The sequence below is a fragment of the Halichoerus grypus genome, chromosome 10, assembly GCF_964656455.1.
Source record: "Halichoerus grypus chromosome 10, mHalGry1.hap1.1, whole genome shotgun sequence".
NCBI classification, from domain to species: domain Eukaryota; kingdom Metazoa; phylum Chordata; class Mammalia; order Carnivora; family Phocidae; genus Halichoerus; species Halichoerus grypus.
In genome coordinates, this window is record NC_135721.1 from 21,673,491 (window position 1) to 21,696,548 (window position 23,058).

At 41.7% G+C, this 23,058-nt stretch overlaps 2 protein-coding genes across 7 annotated transcripts in view; one reads left to right on the forward strand and one right to left on the reverse strand.

The window, feature by feature from the left end:
• Positions 1 to 397: 397 nt before the first annotated feature.
• On the reverse strand, positions 398 to 10,849 carry SUPT7L (SPT7 like, STAGA complex subunit gamma). Of its 6 annotated transcripts, none has more exons than XM_036090212.2 (6): positions 10,616 to 10,849; positions 9,694 to 9,774; positions 8,252 to 8,859; positions 3,810 to 4,134; positions 2,296 to 2,533; positions 398 to 1,058 (listed from the first exon to the last, which is right to left on the reverse strand). In XM_036090212.2, the coding sequence occupies exons 3-6, from the start codon at positions 8,662 to 8,664 to the stop codon at positions 796 to 798; spliced, it is 1,239 nt and encodes a 412-aa protein (XP_035946105.1). In that variant the 5' UTR covers positions 8,665 to 8,859; positions 9,694 to 9,774; positions 10,616 to 10,849; the 3' UTR covers positions 398 to 795. The 6 variants fall into 6 exon arrangements, with proteins under 6 accessions (XP_035946105.1, XP_035946106.1, XP_035946103.1 ...); XM_036090213.2 differs by having other exon boundaries at positions 10,567 to 10,849; XM_036090210.2 differs by having other exon boundaries at positions 10,518 to 10,849.
• An 82-nt stretch (positions 10,850 to 10,931) lies between these two features.
• Positions 10,932 to 23,058, forward strand: part of SLC4A1AP (solute carrier family 4 member 1 adaptor protein) — a 34,182-nt gene continuing 22,055 nt past the window's right edge. Inside the window, exons 1-5 of the mRNA XM_036090204.2 lie at positions 10,932 to 11,767; positions 11,985 to 12,177; positions 14,270 to 14,392; positions 15,409 to 15,469; positions 15,783 to 15,922. Of these exons, the coding sequence (XP_035946097.2) occupies positions 11,105 to 11,767; positions 11,985 to 12,177; positions 14,270 to 14,392; positions 15,409 to 15,469; positions 15,783 to 15,922 (1,180 nt within the window). The 5' untranslated portion in view covers positions 10,932 to 11,104. The remainder of the gene's footprint in view (positions 11,768 to 11,984; positions 12,178 to 14,269; positions 14,393 to 15,408; positions 15,470 to 15,782; positions 15,923 to 23,058) is intronic.

Sequence of the window (23,058 nt, forward strand, 5' to 3'; positions counted from 1 at the left end):
TGCTCTCTCCCTCTCTTTCTCTGACAAAATCTTAAAAAATCTGAATGGAAATAAGAAAATGACAAAAAGGATGAGGGTAGATGGAATAAGTCTAACAAAGAAGAGGGGCGTGCCTGCCTGCTCAGTTGGTAGAGTATGTGACTCTTGGGGTCGTGAGTTTGAGGGGTAGAGTTTACTTAATAAAAAAGAAGGAAGAAGAAACGATGCGGACAAGATTAGGAGGGCTGTCTGAAGGAGCACCACAGACCCCTGGTTTTGTGAGACATCACGAGCAGCAAAAAATTTAAAAAAGACTACTGATGGATAAGGGGATTCACTATTTCCTGTTAGGTTTTAGTACCAGGTTCCCAAAGATTTGACTCCAAAGTGAAGCAAGTTCAATGAAAAAACTGGTATGTAATATCAGCATATATTTACTTGTGAGTCTTTTCAAGCACAGCTTTGAGGTTTGATTAAGAATCTCAATCTGTACAACATCCCTGCGATATGAGCCAAGCCATATGATTCTTCTCAGTTGTGCAAAGGTAAAAACATCAGTCAGGGACAGTGCTTTGGTCTCCCGATTACCATCCCAGTATCGTGAACTGTCTGTGAAAGGTGGCTTGGTTGTGGAAAAGTACAAAAACTAGCTGTAAAAGTAAAATGCAAACTTGCTTGGTTAAATCCAGCTCCAATGAAATCAGGAAAATCCACTTGTTTACTGAGTCAAATCACCTTTTATGGAAACAAATTTGAATACACCAAGGTTTTCTGGTGGGTTTTGTAGGTCTGGAGAGAAAGTCTCCCCTTTTCCTTTTATATTTTCCTCATCCTCTTCTTGCAGCGCTGGTTGAAAACAGGGGAGGATCCCATGAGGCTATCCGTGGAGTGGGAACCATAGCTGCTGTCTGAGTCATCAGGGCTCTGGGGGATCCCAGCTTCACTCATCCCGGACATGGGCTCCTCGAAGACATCGCTGCCCAGCACGCCATGCCCAGAGACATTGCCTTCTTCGCTCTCTTGAGGCTCCATTTTCACATGGGCCAGATTCCAAAGAGGGGAAGCATTTACCTCCGTGCCTAGCAATGGAAGAGAATACAACTAGTGGTAAGCCAAGGCTGGAACACAGCAGAACAAATATTTTACCCGGGGCAGATTACTAGCCTTTGAGCTCAGACTTCACTTTGACTCTACTTGGCTGGAGAATATAGTTGTTATTCTCTGTTCCAAAAACTACCAACTCTGAATATTTTCCATTCCACTTCCTCCCCCCTCCTTTACCCCACCTCACCCACCTGCCATTTCTCTTAAACCAGGGAAGTAGAACTATGTAGGTGGGAAGATTCGCTGTCTCATGGCCCAAAGGCAGGCATAACCACAGGCTCTTGTTCAGGGGTTAAGTTTCTTCTTTCCTTCCTTCCTTCTATAAGGCTGTCCTGTTTTCTTGCCTTTTGTTATGGTCCATGGTCCTCTCTCACGTTATGAAGTTCATGATCACTACAAAACACTGGCAGCAGTTCCCAGTGCTGAAAACAGACCTGGCTCCTAAATCTGCAACAATTTCTCTTTGGCCCTCCTGTCTCTGTTCTGGCAGTGCTATTCTGTGGTTATTACTTCTTCCATGGTGAAAGGCTCTCTGCTCAACACTTTAAAAAATGTGGCCTAATTCTGTTTAGGATTTGTTACTTGTATCATTTGTGCATTGATGAAGTGACAATTTATATTGGAGTAGAACTGAGTATCTAGACTAATTTGCAATCTAACTGACTTAAGGATCGAGTCAGCCTGGTTCCTAAGGTGATCACAGAGTCTGGAAGAAGAGGCCAGCTGCCTCTGACTAGATAGCCCTTTTTCAGTCCCTTTCAGCTCCAATCTGCTGGGGGCACTCTAGCAAGGAAGCCCAACTATTCAAACAGCCTTGAGCAATTGGCCTTCCTCCATCTATCTGGAAGTTGTCTTACAAGCATCAGGAAAGACAAATACAGCATACTAAGGGACGAGGGGGGACATCTGCCCATCCAGCTCGGTCAGCTACATTAGCTCCAGTACTCAACAGGAGAGTTGAGTGCATCTACATCCTAACTAGGAATTATTTTAAAAGAATGTCTGTAAAGTTGTGCTAGTCCTCCCTTCACTAATTTCAAAGAGAAGAATGTTGATAGATCTAGATCAGTGAGGCTATATGTTTTTAGACTTTCCATTCTCTTGCCCACCCCCATTTTTTTCTCTCATCTCCAGAGTTTGATTCCAAAATGCAAAAAGTGCTAAATCAGATTGGCAGATCTCCCAGAATCAGAGTCAGTTGATTTCTCTTACTTGAAGCCTGCGGCGAAGCCTCAACCTCCAGGTTAGATGGGAAGCGCTCGCTCTGAGCCCCGAGGACCCCCATGGGCAGTGACTGGTCTCCAGAAGCAAGGTCAGCCTCCAGTTCCTCACTGACAGGGAAGGTGATGTCGCTCACAGGTTCTTCCTTGATCTTTACAGGTTTAGTGTCCTCTGTGGCCTTCTCAGGATTGACAATCCTTTCATACTCCTCAGAGAGTTGCTTACTAATCTGTTGGCAAGCAAGAGTCAGTTTTTCAAAGGAATGTTAAAAGCAAGGTGGATGGTCAGCTTGTGGTATCCCATGGAAAAGCCAACATAATATGAATATGCATAAAGCAACCACTGCCAATGGAAAGAATTTTTTTTTTTTACTTTTTTTTAAGCATCGTAGACACATGGAAGGATTCGTTTAAGGTGTTGAGTTTGCACTTGTAAATGACAGAAACACGTAAAGAAAAGTCGTCTTGTATAAAAGTGTCTGTGTATCATTAATTAAAAGTTACATAAAGGTAAAAGAGACTTTGTTAAAGATAAATCAGAATGGGGACAAAAGATTACATTTTTTGGGGCGCCTGGGTGGCTCAGTCGTTAAGTGTCTGCCTTCAGCTCAGGTCATGATCCCAGGGTCCTGGGATTGAGTCCCACATCGGGCTCCCTGCTTGGGGGGAAGCCTGCTTCTCCCTCTCCCACTCCCCCTGCTTGTGTTCCCTCTCATGCTATGTCTCTCTCTGTCAAATAAATAAATAAAATCTTAAAAAAAAAAAAAAAAGCAGTCAAAACTTGCTTAAAAAAAAAAAAGATTACATTTTTTGGCTGTAAAGACTAACAGTTGACATAGGTACCTTACATGGATAATGAAGGGTGTAGGAAATCTGGATCACTTAGCAAAGACTTTTTTGTGGGGTGTTAAAAATTCCTTATCATATTTAGATTTGGGGAAACCAAAACAATGAACAAATGACTTGCTTAAGGTCACAAGGGTTGAAGAGATTAGATATTTCTGGCTGTAACCAAAAATGGTATCTCTACCCCTTACTCCACCCCTGGGCAGTATCACCTCATTCTGTTTGGTTTGCTTTTCATGGCACTTGATGCCATCCAGAATTGTTTTGATCATGATTTATTTGTTTTGTTTCCCTCGCAAGAATGCAAGCTCCAGGATCTTGTCTTATTAACTGCTGTCTCCCACAGTGCCTGACTCACAGTAGGCACTCAGTATTTGTTGAAAAAAGCACGCTAACCACATTCTCTCAGACTCCATATTCCTGTCTATAATTTCTTCCAGCAGAAGTGTTATCAATAAATGCAGCCACTCATTGACTAAAGGAGGCCCTAGGGTCTGGCCAGGTCAGTGATGAAGCCAGAGGAACACAGCCAGGGCCATGAGAGCAGATCGAGTCCACTCTCTTCCAAGACCCCACGCTCTGTTCTCTAGGGCAAGTGTGGGACCCAGCTGAACAGCCCTGGATTACACTTCCTTACCCGACCCTCCCGGGTGACCTCACCTGCAGCATGTAACTGTGATAGTCCTTGATGCGGTGCTGCCAGAACCTCTGGAGGGACAGCACACTGCCGATGCCCACCTCGTGGAATACTTGCTCCATAACGTCAGGGAAAGGAGTCTGCCCGAGCCGGGCTTCTCGATCCACAGTGAAGCGCAGCAACTTGGTGAACTTAAGGCAGTACTCATGTGCGACATCAGTGAGGGTCTCCAGGACACTTTCGTTAGCACACTCAAAGCCTGCGTGGGCCAGGATTGTGGCCACTGCCTGGTAGAGGAGCTGCCGGCAGGAGTGCCAGCTGAGTTCAGTCACAGGTTCCCCCCTCCCGCTGAAAGGGGAGACACGGCAGGGTTATTAGTGCTCTTGTGAAAGGGTGACCTGTCCTGTCTCCCTAGGAGTTTTACAGTTTCAGTCAAGCCACTGGCTCAGCTTTCTAGGGGAATTCTCTGCAGTTACAGAGCCCAGTTTCATCTTGCTGCTGCCAGGGCATGTCTCAACAACCCACAGTCACCTCTGAGCTCCTCCAATTACATGAAGACTTCATAGGCAATGCATATCTACAATTAATATAAAAGTATCAGGTGAGGGCGCCTGGGTGGCTCAGTTGGTTAAGCGACTGCCTTCGGCTCAGGTCATGATCCTGGAGTCCCTGGATCGAGTCCCGCATCGGGCTCCCTGCTCGGCAGGGAGCCTGCTTCACCCTCTGACCCTCCCCCCTCTCATGTGCTCTCTCTCTCTCATTCTCTCTGTCTTAAATAAATAAATAAAATCTTAAAAAAAAAAAAAAAAAAAGTATCAGGTGAATAGGAAGTTTTCTTTTACCAACTGCTCAATTTTGATCACTTTTAGGATATAATAAAATGTAACAGGATAGCTCAGGTACAGCTCAAGAGTGCTCTAATTATTTCACCACAACATAGTTTCCTCATATGCTGGATGATACTTGGAGTTTAGAAATTCGAAGTCCCAATTAGGAGATTCTTATACAACTACAACAGACCATTTGTAAAACTGGGAAAGCAACTTGATTTTAAGAAAGCAATTTAAAATATATTTTTACTTATTTTTTAAGATTTTATTTATTTATTTGACAGAGAGAGCACAAGGAGGCAGAGCGGCAGGCAGAGGGAGAGGGAGAAGCAGGCTGCCCGCTGAGCAGAGAGCCCGATACGGGGCTTGATCCCAGAACCTGGGATCATGACCTGAGCCGAAGGCAGACGCTTAACCGACTGAGCCACACAGGCGCCCCAAAATATATACAGTTTACAAATCATTTTTATCCTATCCTATGCAAAGAAATGGGTAGTAGGTCCATACTATGATTCCCATTTGGCAGGTTTGAGAAACTGAGGTTTAGAGGCGCTGACCTGCCAGAAGCTGTTTCGGTATTATCAGAAGGTGGAGCTTCTGACTTCAGATCGCATGTTCTTCATAATATACCATTTTGCCCCTAATCACTGCTGTTGAAATCTTAATCTAAGAAAAAATTTCAAAAAGCTGTCTGATCTCCTAAAAATAACTTTTAACAAACTTCTAATTATGAAAATTCCTATCTTCTGCCTCCCTCTGATGAGGACGTAAATGGATTAAATTAGAAGTTGATGCAAAACTATAAAATGCTAAATAACAGCATCAATTTAACATGATGGACAATATTATTTTGTTAAAACTAAATTGCCTTCAAAATGTAAATATGGTACTATCAGTATGGAACAAGTTTTTTGAAGTTGGCCCTATCTGTACGAATATGTGCCAAGCATGTAATGATACAGTTATCCCTGCCTTTTTCACTATTCCAAGGACTTCAGAACCTTCAATTATACAGTGCACCAGGACATCATCTGACCTTCATTTGGCCCAACTGCAACCCTTACATAAAAGTCCATTTCTGTTCTTTTCTCATTAATTTGGGACAGTTCAAATAGTAGTAACTATTATCATCAATAGCAGATGCAATAAGTGTTATACAATATTACTTATGAATTTTTTTTTTTTCTTTGCCAAACATATTTAACCTGACTCTAAACTTGAGGAAATAATCAGCAAATCCAGTGAGTGGGACATTCTACATTCCAAATGACCTGAACTCTTAAAAAAGATTAATTATCATGTTTTTTAAAAAAGGAGGAAGGAGAGTTTTGGTTTAAAATACACTAAACAGGGCGCCTGGGTGGCTCAGTTGGTTAAGCGACTGCCTTCGGCTCAGGTCATGGTCCCAGAGTCCTGGGATCGAGTCCCACATTGGGCTCCCGGCTCAGTGGGGAGCCTGCTTCTCCCTCTGACTCTATCCCCTCTCATGCTGTTTCTCTCTCTCTGTCAAATAAATAAATAAACAAAATCTTTAAAAAAAAAATAGGCAAAAACTTGCATAAACATTTCTTTAAAAAAAAAAAAAATACACTAAACAGAGGCACTGCGTGGCTCAGTTGGTTGAGCATCCGACTCTTGGTTTCGGCTCAGGTCGTGATCTCAGGATTGTTGGACTGACCCAAGTCAGGCTCCTCGCTCAGAGGGGAGTCTGCTCTGGGATTCTCTCTCTCCCACTCCCCTCTGCCCTTCCCCCTGCTTGCACACACTCTTTCTCGCTCTCTCAAATTAATTAATTAATTAAAAAAAAAAGACACTAAACAACCAAATGCAATTCATGAATCTTTGTTAGATTCTGCATTAGGGAAAAATATATCTACAAAAGATATTTTGCAGACAACTGGAGAAATCCGAATATGGGGACTTATTAAGTGATATTTAATTAGTGTTCATTGACTTTGGTGTGATAATGGTATTGGGATTATGTAGGGAATGTTTAAGAATTAAGGGGTGAAATACTGGGATATGTGCAACTTTAAAATATTTGGCAAAAAAAGTGTACGTGTATCTGTTTATGTTTGTTATGCATATATTTATGTGTGTATATGTGTATATACATGCTTATACATATGTAAGAGAAAATAAATGTGGCAAACTGTTAACAACTGGTGAATCCTGGTAAAGAGTATTTGGGCATTTCTTGTACTGTTATTTAAATTTTTCTTTGGTCTGACAAATTGCAAAATGAAAAGAAAAAGTAATTATTTGGCACCAAATGCAAACTTACATACTGAAGCCCAATAGTGGCATTAGGTTATAAGGCAGTCATTCAGAAGATATGGAGCAGGGCTTCTCAAACTTAAATAGACATATGAATCTTCTGGAGATCTTGTTAAAATAAAGATTCTGATTCAGCAGGTTGGGTAGAGCCTGCGACTCTGAATTCCTAATAAGTTCCCGGGTGATGTTGATGCTGCTAGTCTCAGATCAGATTTTGAGTAGCAAGGATCAAGAACATTTTTATATTATTTCTTAAGTGATGTTAACAAAATGAAAATATAGTTGGACCCTTGAACTATGTGGGGTTAGGGGTACTCACCCCCTGTGCAGTTGAAAATCCACAAACAGCTTTGACTTCCCCAAACTTAATGACTAATAGTCTACTTTTAAAAAAAATTTTATTTTATTTTAGGGGTGCCTGGGTGGCTCAGTAGGTTCAGTGTCTGCCTTTGGTTCAGGTCATGATCCCAGAGTCCCGGGATCAAGCCCCTTGTCAGGCTCCCTGCTCAGTGGGTAGTCTACTTCTCCCTCTGACCGTCCTCCCTCTCATGCTCTCTCTCTTTCACTCTCTCTCAAATAAAATCTTTTTTTAAAAAAGTTTATTTTATTTTTTTAGTAATCTCTATACCCAAAATGGAGCTTGAACTCAGGACCCCGAGATCAAGAGTCACATGCTCTTCTGACTGAGCCAGCCAGGTACCCCAATGACTAATAGCCTACTATTGACTGGAAGCCTTAGTGATAACATACACAGTCGATTAACACTTATTTTGTATGTTATATGTATCATATACTATATTCTTATAAAGTAAGCTAGAGGAAAGATGTTAAAATCATAAGGAAAATACATTTACAGTACTGTACTGTAAAAACATCAACATGTAAGTGGACCCACACAGTTTAAACTCATGTTGTTCAAGGGTCAACTGTACACAATTTAAAAATTCTTATATAGAACTTATGGATTCCTAATAATATGAGAATAAGTCCATGAATCTCAATTTGAGGACACTGAGCTAAACCCATAATATACATTTCAAATTAAACAGAAAGACTACGCTCTGAGGACTGAGGCCATGGCTTATTTTACATACTGGTGTAGTACCTTGCTCCTAGGAAAGTGTTTGGCACGTAATAGGCACTCAGTAAATATTTGCTACATCAAAAATAAAAGATACACACTCTGGATTTGGAAGATCAGGATTCAAGTCTTAGACTTCCTACTAATTACCTGAGCAACTCTGGCCATGTCAATTACCCTTATCCTCAGTTTCCTCATGGAAATATTATTACATTCTTAACAGTGCTGTTGTGAAGGTTTTTTGAGAAAAATAAGATATAGCAAAGCCTTGTCTTACCGATAAAAGTCACTCTCTGGGTCACTGTGCCGGATCTGGAATGGTGCATTGGGATTCTTACAATCTAAAGGCAGGAGGTCATCAGGAAGAGGAGGTGACCCCGGGCAAGAGGGAAGAGGTTCACTCTCTTCAGTCTTTACACCTTCTGTCTGTTGCTGACTCTGGGCCTGAGCGGTGGCAATGAGATTGCGCAGACGTCGGTTGTGCTGGATCAGCTGGATAGTATGGATGGTGAGGCTGCACGGCTCTGAGGGGATGTCCAACATTGTGGGGGGCTTGGGCTTGTTGGCTGAGGGTTGGTGCAGGGGTGGGTCATGGACTTCTACGAGACGGAACTCCCGTGGGAGCAAATCAAAGGAACTTCTGTTGGTCTGGCTTGATGAGATTGGTATCTCTCCCCAGTATCTCAACATTTTGGAATAAGAAAGGAAGAACTTTCAAGTTAAAAATAGTAGTAAGCTAAAAGCAGTGTTTTTAAATCTCTAGGTTAAAGGCTTCTCTAGTGAAAAACATGAAGTCTAGCCAGTTATTTACATAAAAAGTAGGCTGTTCAAGACCACTCAGAAAATGTCAGTGTCATCAACACTGTAGGACCGAAGACGTTCTCCCTGAAGAAATTAAGAGAAATACAACTGTTAGATGCCAGTCATCCCCAGTCACATACAGTGACAGTTCCTACTGGACTGAACCACATGTGGAATTTGGATCATTAGTAGACTAATAGCTGCAGTAGTATCGGGAGCATTAGTGTCCATGTTTTCCATCTCACCCCACTAACTCATTACTAGAACTATCATCATGCTCAATCCTGAACAATTTGCAAGGCAAGATACTTAAATGAGACCTGGAATATTTCTCAGAGTATCTTGACACATCTGTCCTGAATCAGTAGGAGAAAGGGGAATAGAGTTAAAGATAGGAAGAGGTGGTTCTTATTCTGTGTGTGTCAAACACAGGCAACCTTTTCCCTGGTCCTGATGGAAAAATTTCTTTCTTTATATTTATTTGACAGAGAGACACAGCGAGAGAGGGAACACAAGCAGGGGGAGTGGCAGAGGCAGAAGCAGGCTTCCTGCTGAGCAGGGAGCCCGATGTGAGGCTCGATCCCAGGATGCTGGGATCATGACCTGAGCCGAAGGCAGATGCTTAACGACTGAGCCACCCAGGCACCCATGATGGAAAAATTTATTGACCAGTAATCTAACTGGTCTTATGCATTCAATTTCTGACACATACAGGGAAGAATCTGAGTGATTTCTGCTGCTTCCTAATTTGTATCCCTTACCTCCAGTCTCTCCTTGTATCTAATCTATTCTCCAGTGCTGTTAGACTTAATCTTTTAAAAACTCAGATCTAATGGCTTCTCCTTGCCTATTGGAAAAAGTCAGCCAGAATTCTTGGGCCTATCATTCATCAAAATCTGCAATCTGGCTTCAACCCACCTTTCCAGGTTCATTGCCCATATGTCTCTTCAAATGCCAGGCATTACAGAAGGAGACAAAGACCACTGCAAGATCCCTGACCTGAGGTGAGGGAGAGAAATATAAACCACATTTCAGTATGAAAGCATGCGGTAAGGACTGTTCTAGAGACACAGACATGGTGCAGTGGAAGCACAAAGAGGGAGCTTCCCGGAGGAAGTCACCACCCTAGTTCTAACAATATCATACTACACAGTTTCTTGAGAATGTCATGTATTTCCAGTTGATCCTTTAAGTTGTGATCTCTGCCAGAAATGCCCTGCTGCCCACCACATCCCTGGTAGACTTGTATTCACTCTGAAGAATAGTTTAAGGCACCAGTCTCCATCACCTCCCCAGTAAATCTTCCTTCATTATATTCTCATAACACTTCCCATGTCTCCACCAGAGCGTTTATACCTGGATTTAAACTAGGACTTATCTCAATGGAGTTTATTCTCCCAATCAACCCCCCACAACCATGATCCATGTACCGTGTCTGGCACACAGTGTATCTGGCATTTATTGAGTGCTTACTATGTGCCAGGCTTTGCCTTTATTGTTTAATTCAATTTCCCCAACTACCCCATTTTTTAGATGGGGAAGCTGAGGCCCACTGTCTTGCCCAATGTCACAAATGAGGGAGGGAGAAAATCAAGACAGTCAGGCTCCAGAGTCTGTACTCTTAACCACTACACTATGCAGTCTCAATAATGGGTTTCGGAAAAAAACAAAAGGAACAAAGAAACGGATCAACGAAGGGACCAAAAAAAAAAAAAAAAAATCACCCTATTCCTTAATTTCACCGAAAAGAGCAAGAAGAATAAGCAGCAAGTTCAAAGAATGCCCAGGCACCGCGGGGTCTCCTCGGTCACGGTCAGCAGGCGCAGGGTCCTGGAGTCACCTGATGCCGGCGGCGGCCGGGAGACGAGGAGGTCTGGACCTGGGCCACGGCAAGGAAGCGTTACTGTTCACTGCCCCGTCTTAGGAGCTGGGCTGCACGACTGTGTGACTCCGAAAGGCCTGAGGCGAGGGTCGCGCGAGGCCCAGAAGGCGGGCTTGTTGATTAGGGGTCCTAGGCTGCCGGAAGCGCTTCTTCTCAATCAGGGTATGCCACAGGAAGTTATTACAATTCGGTTGCAACCTCTAAAGATGTCCCCGTTCTCACAGCACCTTGGCCACCTTTCTCTGTTTTCCCGTCCCGTGATATTCACCTCTTCGTAACGTTGTGGGTGGTGAAGGAGCAATTCCGCTATCGCTGCCCAGAAAAGCCGCTGGGAGGAAAGAGAGAAAGAGAGAGAGAGAGAGAGAGAGAGAGAGAGAGAGAGGGGAACTTAGAGACCGAAGGGGATAGTTTCCCAGGAACAGATTTCGAGACTGCATCTGACTGAGGATGGCTGATAGTCCCTCTCAGTCCGAGCCTCTGGCTTTGCAAGAGCTCAGTGATGACTTCAAGAAGCCAACCCTGCCGGTGTCCCCAGTTATGCGGAACAAGGCCCCGACCACCAATCCTTCAAACCCTGAAGAGGTGAAGAAGGAAAGGCCCGCGGCGCTGCTAGAGCCCGATTCGGGGGAACCTGAGGTCCCGCCAGCCCGGCCGGACAGCGGGGGCACCAGGAGTCCACCGAAGGAGCAGCCGCGGCCTCCCACAGCGGCTCCTTCCCTTGGAGGCCCGGCCCGGGCTCCCCCTTACCGAGAGCCGCCGTGGGGTGGCCCCGCGACGGCCCCCTACAGCCTAGAGACACTCAAGGGCGGCACGATCCTTGGCACCCGTAGCTTGAAAGGGACGAGTTGCTGCCTTTTCGGGAGGCTGTCTAGCTGCGACGTGTGCCTGGAGCACCCTTCGGTGTCCCGGTACCACGCCGTGCTGCAGCACCGGGCGTCCGGCCTCGAAGGAGAATGCGACGGCCACGGGCCGGGCTTCTACCTTTACGATCTGGGAAGCACCCACGGCACTTTTCTTAACAAAACCCGCATCCCACCCCGCACCTATTGTCGCGTCCACGTCGGGCATGTTCTTCGCTTTGGAGGCAGCACCCGGCTCTTTCTTCTTCAGGTAAGTAGAAAAACGTAGGATTGCAATCTCTGGAGTGCACCGGGCTGGGTTCCAGAGCTCCTTAAAGCTTTCACTGAGGAAGGAGATTCTCCCAGTCAGCGATGACAAAAGTGGAGGAGTCTGGGCCCTCGCCAGACCTCTCTACGCATTGCCATACTTCAGAAAGTGAATCCAGCAACCCTGAACTCTGAAAGAATTCTTTCGCTTGGTTCATCAGGGACCAGAGGAAGACCGAGAGGCAGAATCCGAGTTGACGGTAACGCAACTGAAGGAATTGCGCAAGCAGCAACAAACGATGTTGGAGAAGAAGATGTTAGGGGAAGACTCCGATGAGGAAGAAGTGGATACCACTGAAAAGAAGAGAAATACTAGTAATCAAGATGATGAAATGGGCTGCACCTGGGGAATGGGTAAGAAGTTAAAATTGCTGCCAGAGATTAGTATTTTAAATTCATGACTAGTGGTATCCTTAATTATTTTCTTTTCTTTTTTTTTTTTTTTTTAAGATTTTATTTTTTTTAACAGAGAAACAGTGAGAGGGGAACACAAGCAGGGAGAGTGGGAGAGGGAGAAGCAGGCTTCCCGCAGAGCGGGGAGCCCGATGCGGGGCTCGATTCCAGGACCCTGGGATCATGACCTGAGCCGAAGGCAGACGCTTAACGACTGAGCCACCCAGGCGCCCCGCCTTAATTGTTTTCTATCACACAGCTTTCATGACTTTGAGATAGGTGAGACAAATACAATTTGGACATGAGATTACCAAAACCCACAGAGATTTGTTAACTTTTCTGATGTCAAACAATTGAATTATGGGCAGTATGGATTTCTTTTAATGCGTTTTACATCACACTTCCTTGTTCAAAACTCTTCCTCAGCACACAACTAACTTATTATTTTTACCATTTAAATATATATAAATATATACATATAGTACTGACCTTGATTATCATCACTGGAGGGGATGGAACTATATTCAATTAAATAACATGGAATGTTCAGTATAGGATAGTCCCTCAATTTTTTTGTACTTTATGTAAATTCCCTGAAATGTGAAATAGCTAATCAGAGAAAGCTTGTCCCTTAGCCAGAGGAATAAATTGAATTTTCCATAATGCCAGACATTTTGGAGGATGGGTATTCAGGATCTAGGAATATAAAAAGAAGATGGCCTTAATATGTTGTTGGGAAGACTGGATAAATATTATGAAATTACTTTTGTAAGTGCAAAACAAAAGCTAGAAACCGTAAGTATGCCAGAGTAAGGGTTCAGAGAAGGGAGTAATCACTGAGGACTTACACCTGCACTGTCCAATATAGTATCCATTACCTACATGTGGTTATTGGACACTTACGGTATGGCTAGTCCAAACTGACTTGTGCTATAAATGTAAAATACACTCTTGATTTCAAAGACTTAGTATAAAAAAAGAATGTAAAATATTCATAATATTTTTTACTGATTACCTGATAATAATTTTACCCATTTCTCCTTCTTAATGTGGCTATGAGAAAATGAAAACTTCTTTTTTAAAGATTTTACTTATTTATTTAGAGAATGGGTGTGAGCAGGGGGAAGGGCAGAGGGAGAGGGAGAGACAGAATCTCAAGCAGACTCTGCACTGAGTGTGTAGTCCGAGGAGGGGCTCGATCCCACAACCCTGAGATCATGACCTGAGCCAAAATCAAGAGTCAGACTGGGCTACCCAGGCACCCTGAAAATGAAAAATGTCATGTATGGCTTTCATTATATTTCTTTTGGGCAACACTGACTTAAAATTTGGGAAAGTTTTTAAATTTACAAACAGGTCTTGAGCTGGAACTTGAAGGAAAGGAAAATTAGCCTCCAGGAAGCTGAGTGTTGAGTATGGTTTTCAGGGCAGAACTGATGATTTTAAGGGAGTAATGAGTAGACCAGTCTATTTGACAGATGCGGTAAATATTAAGAAATTATATTGGAGACAGAGTATTAGACCCAGGTGATAGAGAGCAGGAATGCCAGGCCAAGAAGCTTAGATTTTTTTCCATGGACAGTGTGGTAGGTAGGTAATTTTGTTTTTAAAATATAGTGATGGGGGTGCCTGGGTGGCTCAGTCATTAAGCATCTGCCTTTGGCTCAGGTCATGACCCCAGGGTCCTGGGATCGAGCCCTGCATGGGGCTCCCTGCTCAGCGGGAAGCCTGCTTCTCTCTCTGCCACTCCCCCTGCTTGTGTTCCCTCTCTTGCTGTGTCTCTCTCTGTCAAATAAATAAAATCTTAAAAAAAAAAATAAAATAAAATATAATGATGGAGGAAAAAAACAAAAACAAGGTGCCATGAAAACAAGTTTTAATTTGTCACACAATTAAGAAAAACTCAAGATATTTATACTGGTGATTTTGTCTTTGCCCCCTTCTCCCCCACCTTTCTTTTCATTGATAACTGTATATTTATGCAGGCTGAATGGAAAGTGGGTGTCATTAAGACAGTCTCTTCCTATGTCTGTCTTTTCTTTCTTTCCTGTAGGAGAAGATGCTGTAGAAGATGAGGCTGAAGAGAACCCCATTGTCTTAGAGTTTCAGCAGGAAAGGGAGGCTTTTTATATAAAGGATCCAAAAAAGGCTCTCCAAGGTTTTTTTGACCGAGAAGGTATGTAAACAGATTCTGACCCTACTAGTAAAAGGTATCCATAGCAGTGTTGTTTTGTAGATCTTCAGGGTACTTAGAAATGCTGTATTTTATCTGCTGTTCTCCTTAATCAGTTCTTGCTCTTGTGGTCGATTGCTTCAGGTTTATTTGGAAAATAGTAAAAGTCTTGTTAGTCTTCCCATCTTGGATAGTCTTCCCATCTTGGAAAAAAGGGATTGCCCTTTTTTTTTTTTTTTTTGTGACTTTCTCAAATGATCCTAAACTTGGGTGGTGGGGAGATTGACTTAACTTCTTAAAATTTTTTGTTTCTAATTCATCTGATCTTTTGTAATTCTTAACATGGATGTCCACTTTATATGATTTAAAGAATGTTCCCACAGAGGATTGTTTCAATAGAGGTGCTTTGAGAAAATATCTCTGTGTGTGTATGAATATATATATGAATTGGTTGCATTCTGCACTTAATATTTATGCTTCTAAAAACCAGGCAATTGTGACAAATTAACAGCTTACATCTACAACTTAAATAAGTGTGAAAGCTGCTATGTAGTGGACAAAGCTATTTTTAGAGTTGATTATTTTGATCTGAGTTTGCTTTTCTTTGCCTCAAGTTCATCCTAATTTTTTTTTAAGGATTTATTTATTTATTTTAGAGAGAAAATGAGAGAGCAAGCAGGAGGGTCCGAGGGAGAGAGAGATTTCCTGAAGCATACTCCCTGCTGAGCGCAGAGCGCAGCACAGGGCTCTGTCCCAGGACGTTGAGATCATGACCTGAGCCGAAATCAAGAGTTGGCCACTTAATTGACTAAGCCAGCCACCCAGGCTCCCCAAGCTCATCCTAATTTTATTATCAGATGATAATCCGTAGGAATAAGAAGTGAAATGCTTTGAAATTTAGTGTTCAGTGTGGTATGGGAACTTGATACTCCTACTTAACCTTTCCTCTCTTTTCCCTTTGTCTCAACTGGTAGTTTTCAGATGTTATTAAAATTGTTTTGTCTTTCTTCCTCCCACAGGAGAAGAACTAGAATATGAATTTGATGAACAGGGACATAGCACTTGGCTCTGTAGGGTGAGGTATGTTCTGTTCTCATTAATGTCCATTTCTGAAAAATGGTCAATTTCAGGTTATAGACAACAAACCCAAAGAGTAACTTTAGCCTTATTTTTAGGCTTTTCTTGAATTTGGGCCTTGATAATTTGGCATATGGGGTGGGATGGGTCAGAGGTCTAAGGAAAAGATTTGAAGTCTGACCTTGGTAAGATAGAACGAGATGAATGGAGAGATTAAAAAGGCATGTCAAAAAATGACTATTATCACAGCATATTTGTTTTTTTCATGAGAATTGGAGCTTAGTACTGTGCTGTGATTCCCTCCAAACCAATACAGATTACCTGTGGATGATTCAACCGGAAAACAACTGGTAGCTGAGGCAATTCATTCAGGAAAGAAAAAAGAAGCAATGATCCAGTGTTCACTGGAAGCTTGTCGAATCCTTGATACTTTGGGATTGCTCCGGCAGGAGGCAGGTATGTGGGAACACTTCTTTTCCTTGGAAGAAAGAAAGAAAAGAGAGGGACGGAGAGAGAGAGAGGGGAGAGAGATACAAATAGATGGACAGAGGCAGAAAGAAAAAGAAAGAAGAAAGGAAAATTTAACACAGAAGGCAATAAAATATCTCTTTAGGTGGAAAGTGTAAATTGTCTAGAATTCTATGAAGTGAAAAGAAAAGATTCTGTATCTCAATACCCAAAGGAAGCCATTGTTTATATTCTCCTAGACACTTTTTATGAATATAGATGTGTGTTCAGAACTAGATCCTTTAATAAAAAGCAAACACTCATACACAAATGCATTTACATTACTTATACTCTTTCGTACTTACATTTTTAATGTAAGAATGGATATTATCTATGTGATTGCATTAAATTTATCTCATTTAAAAAACCTGTCTGGTTATATCATCATTTATTAATAAAGGCTTATGCTATATTTTTGTTTATTCTAAAATTAGTTTCTATTATTGCAAAGCAACTTATGTGTAGTTTAAAACTACCAAAGGCTTGGGGCGCCTGGGTGGCTCAGTCATTAAGCGTCTGCCTTCAGCTCAGGTCATGGTCCCGGGGTCCTGGGATCGAGCCCTGCATCGGGCTCCCTGCTTGGCGGGAAGCCTGCTTCTCCCTCTCCCACTCCGCCTGCTTGTGTTCCCTCTCTCACTGTGTCTCTCTCTGTCAAATAAATAAATAAAATCTAAAAACAAAACAAAACAAAAAAACTACCAAAGGCTTATAACAAAATATACCTATTCCTTGCCCTGCCCCTCCTCAGTCTTCAACCTTGGAAGGCTTTTTAACTCTTTCAGTTATTCCTTTTGGCATTTAAAAATATCCATATTTCCAAAAAGGAAGAGTATGCTACTTTATTTTGAGTCATTTATTTTATTTTTGTTAATTTATTTATTTTTATTTAAATTCAATTAATTAACATACAATGTATTATTAGTTTCAGAGGTAGAGGTCAGTGATCCATCAGTCTTATATAATACCCAGTGCTCATTACATTACGCACCCTCCTTAATGTCCACCCAGTTACCCTATCCCCCCAACCCCCTCCCTCCAGCAACCCTCATTTTGTTTCTTATGATTAAGAGTCTCTTACGGTTTGTCTCTCTCTCTGATTTTGTCGTTTTATTTTTTCCTCTCTTTCCCTATGCTCCTCTGTTTTGTCTCTTAAATTCCACATATGAGTGAGATCATATGATAATTGTCTTTCTCTGATTGACTTATTTCGCTTAGCATAATACTCTAGTTCCATCCATGTTGTGCAAAGAGCAAGATTTTATTTTTGATGGCTGAGTAATATTTCATTGTATATATATATCTATATACCACATCTTCTTTATCCATTCATCTGTTGATGTACATCTGGGCTCTTTCCATAGTTTGGCCATTGTAGACATTGCTGCTATAAACATTGGGGTGCAGGTGCCCCTTCGGATCACTACATTTATATCTTTGGGGTAAATCCCTAGTAGTGCAATTGCTGGGTCATAGGGTAGCTCTATTTTCAACTTTTTGAGGAACCTCCACACTGTTTTCCAGAATGGCTGTACCAGCTTGCATTCCCACCAATAGAGTAAGAGGGTTCCCCTTTCTCTGCATCCTCACCAACATCTGGCATTTCCTGACTTGTTAATTTTGGCCATTCTGACTGGTCTGACTGGTGTATCTCATTGAGGTTTTGATTTGTATTTCCTTGATGCTGAGTGATATTAAGCATTTTTTCATGTGTCTGTTGGCCATTTGTATGTCTTTTTTTTTTTTTAAGATTTTATTTATTTGACAGAGAGAGAGAGAGAGAGCATGCACATACACAGGGGGAGGGGCAGAGGCAGAAGGAGAAGCACGCTGCCCGTTGAGCAGGGAGCCTGACGCGGGGCTCAATCCCAGGACCCTGGGATCATGACCTGAGCTGAAGGCAGACGCTCGTTCCATTGATCTATGTGTCTGTTTTTGTGCCAGTACTGTACTGTCTTGATGACTACAGCTTTGTAATAGAGCTTGAAGTCCAGAATTGTGATACCACCAGCTTTGGTTTTCTTTTTCAACATTCCTCTGGCTATTCGGGGTCTTTTCTGGTTCTATACAAATTTTAGGATTATTTGTTCCAGCCCTGTGAAAAAAGTTGATGGTATTTTGATAGGGATTGTACTGAATGTATAGATTGCTCTAGGTAGCATAGACATTTTAACAATATTTATTCTTCCAACTCATGAGCATGGAACGTTTTTCCATTTCTTTATGTCTTCCTCAATTTCTTTCATGGGTGTTCTATAGTTTTCTGAGTACAGATCCTTTGCCTCTTTGGTTACGTTTATTCCTAGGTATCTTAGGTTTTGGGTGCAATTGTATATGGGATCAACTCCTTAATTTCTCTTTCTTCTGTCTTGTTGGTGTATAGAAATGCAACTGATTTCTGTGCATTGATTTTATATCCTGTGACATTGCTGAATTCCTGTACGAGTTCTAGCAATTTTGGGGTGCAGTCTTTTGGGTTTTCCACATAGAGTATCATGTCATCTGTGAAGAGTGAGAGTTTGACTTGTTCTTTGGTGATGATTCAGGTGCCTTTTATTTTTTATTTTTTATTTTTTTTAAAGATTTTATTTATTTATTTGACAGAGAGAGACATAGCGAGAGAGAGGGAACACAAGCAGGGGGAGTAGGAGAGGGAGAAGCAGGCTTCCCCGCGGTGCAGGGAGCCCGATGTGGGGCTCGATCCCAGGACCCTGGGATCACGACCTGAGCCGAAGGCAGACGCTTAACGACTGAGCCACCCAGGCGCCCCTCGGGTGCCTTTTATTCTTATTTTCTGATTGCTGAGGCTAGGACTTCTAGTACTATGTTGAACAACAGTGGTGATAGTGGACATCGCTGTCTTGTTTCTGACCTTAGGGGAAAACTCTGAGTTTTTCCCCATTGAGAATGATATTCATTGTGGGCTTTTCTGTAGGTGGCTTTTATGATATTGAGGTATGTTCCCTCTATCTCTACACTGTGAAGAGTTTTAATCAAGAAAGGATGCTGTACTTTGTCAAATGCTTTTTCTGCATCTATTGAGAGGATCATATGGTTCTTGTCCTTTTATTTATGTAGTGTATCACATTGATTGATTTGTGGATGATGAACCACCCTTGCAGTCCAGGAATAAATCCCACTTGGTCGTGGTGAATAATCCTTTTAATGTACTGTTGGATGCTATTGGCTAGTATCTTGAGAATTTTTGCATCCATGTTCATCAGGGATATTGGTCTGTAATTCTCTTTTTTGGTGGGATCTTTGTCTGGTTTGGGGATCAAGGTAGTGCTGGCCTCATAGACAGAGTCTGGAAATTTTCCTTTCATTTCTATTTTTTGAAATCACTTGAGAAGAGTAAGTATTAATTCTTCTTTAAATGTTTGGTAGAATTCCTCTGGGAAGCCATCTGGTCCTGGACTCTTGTTTCGTAGGAGATTTTTGATTACAGCTTCAGTTTCCTTGCTGGCTATGGGTCTTTTCAGTTTTTTATTTCTTCCTGTTTCAGTTTTGGTAGTTTAAGAATTAATTAATTAATTAATAGATTTTATTTATCTGAGAGAGAGAGGGAGAATACAGAGGGAGAGTGAGAGGGAGAAGCAGACTCCCTGCTGAGCAGAGAGCCTGACGTGGGACTCAATCCCAGGACCCTGGGATCATGACCCAAGCTGAAGGCAGACCCTTAACCGACTGAGCCACCCAGGTGCCCTCAGTTTTGGTATTTTATACGTCTCTAGGAATGCATCCATTTCTTCCAGATTGCCTAGTTTGTTGGCATATAGTTGCTCATAATATGTTCTTAAAATTGTTCGTATTTCTTCAATGTTGGTTGTGATCTCTCTTTCATTCATGATTTTATTTATTTGGGTCCTTTCTCTTTTCTTTTTGTCAAGTCTGGCCAGGGGTTTATTGATTTTATTAATTCTTTCAAAGAACCAGCTCCTAGTTTTGTTGATCTGTTGATCTGTTCTACTGTTCTTTTGGTTTCTATTTCATTGATTTCTGCTCTAATCTTTATTAGTTCTCTTCTCCTGCTGCATTTAGGCTTTATTTGCTGTTCTTTCTCCAGCTCCTTTAGGTGTAAGGTTAGGTTGTATTTCTTGTTTCTTGAGAAAGGTTTGTGTTGCTATATACACTTCCCTCTCAGGACTACCTTTGCTGCATCCCAAAGGTTTTGAACAGTTGTATTTTCATTTTCATTTGTTTCCATGAATTTTTAAAATTCTTCTTTAATTTTTTAGTAGGATGCTCTTCAGCCTCCATGTATTTGAGTTCTTTCCAGATTTCCTCTTGTGATTGAGTTCCAGTTTCAAAGCATTGTGGTCTGAAAATATGCAGGGGATGATCCCAATCTTTTGGTATCATTGAGACCTGATTTGTAACCCAGTATGGATCTATTCTGGAGAAAGTTCCATGTGCACTCAAGAAGAATGTGTGTTCTGTTGCTTTAGGATGGAATGTTCTGAATATATCTGTAAAGTCCATCTGTTCCAGTGTGTCATTCACTTGTTTCCTTGTTGATCTTCTGCTTAGATGATCTGTCCATTGCATTGAGGGGGGTGTTCAAGTCCCCTACTATTATTATATCATTATTATTATTTTTTAAAGATTTTATTTATTTATTTGACAGAGAGAGACACAGTGAGAGAGGGAACACAAGCAGGGGGAGTGGGAGAGGGAGAAGCAGGCTTCCCGTGGAGCAGGGAGCCCAATGCGGGGCTCGATCCCAGGACCCTGGGATCATGAACTGAGCCAAAGGCAGATGTCTAACGACTGAGCCACCCAGGCGCCCCTTATTGTATCATCATTGATGTGTTTCTTTAATTTTGTTATTAATTGGTTTATATAATTGGCTGCTCCCATGTTAGGGGCATAATATTTACAGTTAGATCTTTTTGTTGAATGGATCCTTTAATTATGATATAGTGTCCTTCCTCATCTCCAATTACAGTCTTTAGTTTAATGTCTAATTTGTCTGATATAAGGATTGCCACCCCAGCTTTCTTTTGATGTCCATTAGCATGAAAATGGTTTTATACCCCCCAGTTTATTTATTTATTTATTTTAAAGATTTATTTATTTGTCAGATAGAGCGAGAGAGCAGAAGCAGAGGGAGCGGCAGGCAGAGGAAGAGGGAGAAGTAGGCTCTCCGCTGAGCAGAGAGCCCAATGTGGGACTTGATCCCAGGACCCTGGGATCATGACCTGAGCCAAAGGCAGACACTTAACCAGCTGAGCCACCCAGGTGCCCCTCCACCCCCTCACTTTAAATCTGGAGGTGTCTTTGGGTCTAAAATGAGGCTCTTGCAGACAGCATATTGATGGGTCTTGCTTTTTTATCCAGTCTGGTTCCCTGTGTCTTTTGATTGGGACATTTAGCACATTTACATTCAGAGTAACTGTTGAAAGATATGAATTTAGTGTCATTGTATTACCGGTAAAGTTACTGTTTCTGTATATTTTCTCTGTTCTTTCTGATCTGTGTTACTTTTGGGCTCTCTCTTTGCTTAAAGGATCCCCTTTAATGCTTTTTGCAGGGCTAGTTTAGTGATCACAGATTCTTTTAGTTTGTTTGTTCTGGAAGCTTTTTGTCTCTCCTTCTATTCTGAATGACATCCTAGCTGGATAAAATACTCTTGGCTGCTTATTTTTCTCATTTAGAACCCTGAATATATCATGCCAATCCTTTCTGGCCTGCCTGGTCTCTGTGGATAGGTCTGCTGCCAGTCTAATGTTTCTACCCTTGTAGATTATGGACCTCTTGTCCCGAGCTGCTTTCACGATTTTCTCTTTGTCTCTGAGATTTGCAAGTTTCACTATTATATGTTGGGGTGTTGGCCTATTTTCATTGATTTTGAGGGGGGTTCTCTTTGCCTCCTGAACTTGAATGCCTGTTTCCTTCCCCAGGTTAGGGATGTCCTCTGCTATAATTTGCTCCAGTATATCTTCTGCATCTGCCTTCTCTTTCCTCTTCTTCTGGGATCCCAATTATTCTAATATTGTGTTCGCTTTATGGTATCGCTTATCTCTTGAATTCTCCCTTCATGATCCAGTAGTTGTTTACCTCTTTCTCTTAGCTTCTTTATTCTCCATCATTTTGTCTTCTACATCACTAATTCTCTCCTCTGCCTCATTTATCCTAGCAGTTAGAGCCTCAATTTTTTTTTTAAAGATTTTATTTATTTGACAGAGAGAGACACAGCGAAAGAGGGAACACAAGCAGAGGGAGTGGGAGAGGGAGAAGCAGGCTTCCCGGGGAGCAGGGAGCCCAATGCAGGGCTCGATCCCAGGACCCTGGGATCATGACCTTAGCTGAAGGCAGATGCCCAACAACTGAGCTACCCAGGCGCCCCAGAGCCTCCATTTTTAATTGTATCTCATTAATAGCCTTTTTTATTTTGACTTGATTAGATTTTAGTTCTTTTATTTCTCCAGAAAGGGATTCTGTAGTGTCTTCTATGCTTTTTTCAAGCCCAGCGAAGTATCTTTATAATCGTTATTCTGAACTTAGTTCGGACATCTTACTTATATCCATACTGATTAGGTCTCTGGCAGTCAGTACTGCTTCTTGTTCTCTTTTTTGAGGCTAGTTTTTCCATCTTGTCATTCTAGCCAGAGAAAAAGAGATGAATGAGAGAACAAAATACTAAAATGGCAACAACGACCCCAGAGAAATATACACTAAACAAGTCAGAAGAGGCCCAAAACCGGAAAAAAAAAAAAAAAGGAGAGAGAGAGAGAGAATATAATCAGACAGGTGAACAGAATAGAGAATACACTGGATCCTCTGTGTATTTTGGTCTGTTTATTAGAAAACTATACTCCAAAATTGTAAAGAAAGAAAAACTTATATATGTACGAAATTAAAATTAAATACAATGAAAGGATAGAATATAACTAAAAGTGAAAATTAAAAAAGATTTAAAAAGAAGAAAAGTTGATGAAATCAGAAATTGGTTGAAAAAGAAAAGAGAAAAAAAATTAAAGTTGAAAGAATCGTAGGGGGAAAAAAGCCATGAATTCTATATACTACTTTCCCCTAGTGCTGGAGTTTTGCAGTTACCTATGATCAGTAAACTTGGTCTTAGCCAA